Raw genomic sequence first — 3,883 nt, 5'->3', positions numbered from 1 at the left:
TCTAATTATAAGCAACCAAAAAACACCACTATTGGTAAAATTAATTCATATCTTTTTACACTATATTTACAACTGCACCATATCAGAAAAGCTCTTAAAAAGCTAAAATACTAAAAAAAAAAAAAAAGAGAAAATTCAGAAAAGTTAAATTGCAAAATTTAGATAATACAAGGACTACCGACACACTTTCTCACATACAATAATAAGAATCGAGGAGGAGTCAACACGATAACGCTACGGCGGCGTTAAAGTCACCCCCTACGCTCCGCGTAATTTTTTTTTATATTTATTTATTTACGCATCCGATTATTATTATTTTTTTCACCTTTATCCCTCAAAGATTATATTATTACTTTATATTGCTAATTAAGAATACTTGGGATTTTGTTGTTGGGTACTTGGATTCTCTTTATTGACAGGAACAGAGGAGAAAACAGAGGAGGAGGAGGAGGACGAGGAGGGAGAGATGTAACGAATTTTATTATTATTATTATTAATTATTTTTTTTTAAAAAAAAAGAAAAAACTGGGGAAAAACAAATAAAATGAATTAAATTAAATTGGAATTAATTTCGATTTTGATTTCGATTCTAGTTTTGGGAAGGACGAGAGAAGGAGCACGGGACGTAGCGGGGTTTGGGGGTTCGCGCCGTTTCGTTTTTGTCGAGCGGTTGATCGATCGAAACGGATTTTGAGTTTCCGTGTTCGGCATCGCTTCCCATTTTCCGCCGCCGAATACGGCCACCGAACCCTAGGGAGCGATCGATCGCCGCCGATCGCCGCCGGCGAGGAGGAGGAGGAGGAGGCCGCCCATGGCGGGGCCGCCGCCGCCGGCGCAGTTGGAGGACTGGCGCGAGCTCTTCCGCGGCGGCGGGGGGGCCGCCGCGGAATCGGACATCTTCGAGGTGATCGAGAACGCGATCCTCGTCGCCGCGTGGGATCGGCCCCAGGAGCTCCGGATCCGGAGGGATCGGATCGTGGAGCGGCTCTACACCGCGCTCCTCCCGCGCTGCTTCGGCTGCGACCGGGCGGAGCTCCGCTCCGCCTCCGCCGTCGTCGCCGCCGCCGCCGCCTCCGGCGGCGGCGGAGGAGACGACGCCGAGGAGGGGGGCGGGAGCGTGAGGAGGGAGCCGGAGAAGGGGAGCAAGGTGGGGAGCAGCAACGATGGGCCCGAGGATCTGCGGAGGGTTGTGAGCAGCAGCAACTACAGCTACGACGAAGCCGAAGCCCTAACGGAGGAGATCGAAGAGGAGAGCCAGATCGTCGGGGAGGTGCTCAGAATAAAGGAGATCCTCATCAACAAGCAGGATCAGGTTTAATTTCTATTTCTCCGACCTTTTTTTTGATTTTTGAGTTAATTTTGTTTGATCTCCTGTGTGATCGATCGGTTTGTGACCATTTTGCGACGTCGCAGTCGGAGAGCGTCTTGTTCGATTCGCTTCGGAGGTTGCAGTTGATGGAGCTCTCAGTAGCAACATTGAGGGTAATGGATTTACGTAGTGATAAAGTATATGTTCATTGCTGATTGAAGATAGAGAGATAGGAAATTGTTTGAGGAGAAGGAATTGAGTTCTAAATCCTGATTTCGATTTTGGTATGATTTTATCCTTAGGCAACTGAGATTGGGAGAGCTGTTAATGGCCTGAGGAAACACGGTTCGAAGCAGATTCGGCATCTCGTGCGCACTCTCATAGAGTAAGTTTCTTTGTAATAGAAGCAAATTTTCCTAAAAGTCTTGTAGTAGTTGTAGTTGAAAGCATAAAACTATGAAAGCTAAACTTTGTTCTCCTCTCCTGTGATCTTTTACAAGGATTCATTGAATCATTGCATTGCTCTCGCTACCCAGTTCTGAGATGAAAATTGTTTTAGTCACAATACGCAAGGTTTACTAAACGAAGAAGATATGTTTTGTTGATTTAGCATACCTTTTGTGGAGAAACTGTACATTATTAGTTAGAAGTATCCTCTTTCCGAAGAAAAAGTTACTGATTTCAAAGTTGTATGTGTGTCGAGCATGCTTGAGATTAATCGGGAATTCGTTGTTTTACCACTGCAGAGGTTGGAAAGTCTTAGTTGATGAGTGGGTAAATGCTACAGCTGCCATTGCAGGTAATGATGCCAATTGCATTCATTATATGCCGTTTACTCATCTAGCTTAATATCTGAACTAGCCATTAAATTGAACAACTTGTGACCAATTATGCTTTTTTTCCTATTTTAAAGATAATTCTCCAGAATCTGTGAATCCATCTGTTGTGGATGAGGAAGAAGGGCTCCCTTCTCCTCCCTTGGATGAAGGTGCTTTATTGCTCACACAAACTACTTCTATCCAGCTTTCTGAGGTATAACATAAGATTACTTGCGTTTCTCTATTATTCGAAGCAAGTAAATGCTTCTTAATCAACACGGACTGACTCGATTTCGTTCTCTACGCTTCGCCGAAACTGCTTGATTCCGAAGTTCTTTGATGGAATGGATGATGACGGAAGTGAGTTTCGATCTCTTGGTGCCATGTTCCCATTTTTCATTTTTCCTTTTATTCTCCAAATATCAAGATTTTGAGTTCCTATTGCAGATTTCAGAAATAATAGCGAGTATGGCAATAAGCGAGAGAATGGTAGGAAGCCTCCGGTAAATAACGAAGCAGTGAGGAAGCCGCAACCTCCTCGCCAGATGGTTAATCCAGAAAAGGTAGCAAGGCAAGTAAAGAGGCAAGAGCCCGTAATGAGGCCGACAAAACCATTAGAAGCCTCTAGTTCTCAACAAAGGCCCCAAGGTCACATGATCAAGCCAACTAAGCCCTTAAATACTGAATCCGGTCCTGGGAGACCACAGAAATCAACTTTTGAGCCTAAACAATCACAAACTCTTGCTGCCGATCAAAGAAGATCCGCAATTCCTCCAACTGATGTAAGTATTCTATGCTATTGAGGCATAGGATAATAATGGTGCTTGTATAGATTGCAATGAAGCTAATTTTTCCGCACATGGTCCAGAAACCGAATTGCTCGGAAGAAGCTTCGGTAAGGGCCAAGCTCGAGTTGGCGAAGCGGAAGCTCCACGAGGGCTACCAACAAGCAGAAAATGGTTAGTGTTCTTTTTCTTAGTAATCCTTCGTTCTTTCTTTAGTGCTGGATTTTAGTATTCATCCGTACGTATATTTCCTTCAAATTTTGTCCCATGCAGCGAAGAAACAAAGAACAATACAAGTAATGGAGCTGCAAGATATACCGAAGCAGTCGAACCACAATAGGCAATTTAATATGAAACCCAAGAACCATTTTAGGAATTGGGCGAACGGGCGGCATTAGTTATTTCAATCAGTGTTGTAACTCGAGTGGCATATTGCGGCGTGTTTGTTTTTCTTTTCCACCTGAGTCACCGGAAAAGGATATAGTTGCTGCAACAATTCTCTCTATGGATTTTAGCTTGTTTGCCGACACTTAGGGGAGGAATTTTTTTAAATATATATATATATATATGTATACTTTTGATAAGAGAATGTCGTGATGGATGAGAAAGAGGACTAAAGGAGTTTCAATTATGTCAAATGACATTTCGAGACAGTTAAGTTGTAATCTAATTATCTGATCCAGTCATAAGTGGTTGGTTCATTTCTCTTGTAGAAATAACATACACAATTCATAAGATCCTCTTTACCATTTTATGTTTCTCAAGTCACTTTGCATTGCTTACTAATGGTTGGATGTCCTTTTGTGTGTGAGTTACCTTCTTTATTACCCTGACCATTTTCTTTTTTTGGATGCTAAACTTAAGTTAGTGTAATTCCTAAAATTGTTCTTCTCTTTTTTCACACCCACACACTTGAAGGAATAGAATTGCCAAATATAAGTTTAAGATTTTCTTTTTAAATTAGAGCCTGT

At 42.4% G+C, this 3,883-nt stretch overlaps 1 protein-coding gene across 1 annotated transcript; it reads left to right on the top strand.

Annotated features, from left to right (window-relative positions):
* LOC109709627 (probable mediator of RNA polymerase II transcription subunit 26b) lies at positions 320-3,670 on the top strand. Its single transcript, XM_020231933.1, has 10 exons — positions 320-468; positions 594-1,312; positions 1,414-1,482; positions 1,612-1,694; positions 2,056-2,108; positions 2,223-2,341; positions 2,460-2,487; positions 2,575-2,909; positions 2,996-3,086; positions 3,186-3,670. Exons 2-10 carry the CDS (start codon positions 812-814, stop codon positions 3,308-3,310), a joined length of 1,404 nt encoding a protein of 467 aa, XP_020087522.1. The 5' UTR covers positions 320-468; positions 594-811; the 3' UTR covers positions 3,311-3,670.

The sequence above is a fragment of the Ananas comosus genome, linkage group 4, assembly GCF_001540865.1.
Source record: "Ananas comosus cultivar F153 linkage group 4, ASM154086v1, whole genome shotgun sequence".
Taxonomy (NCBI): Eukaryota; Viridiplantae; Streptophyta; class Magnoliopsida; order Poales; family Bromeliaceae; genus Ananas; species Ananas comosus.
This window is presented reverse-complemented; position numbering and strand designations above follow the sequence as displayed.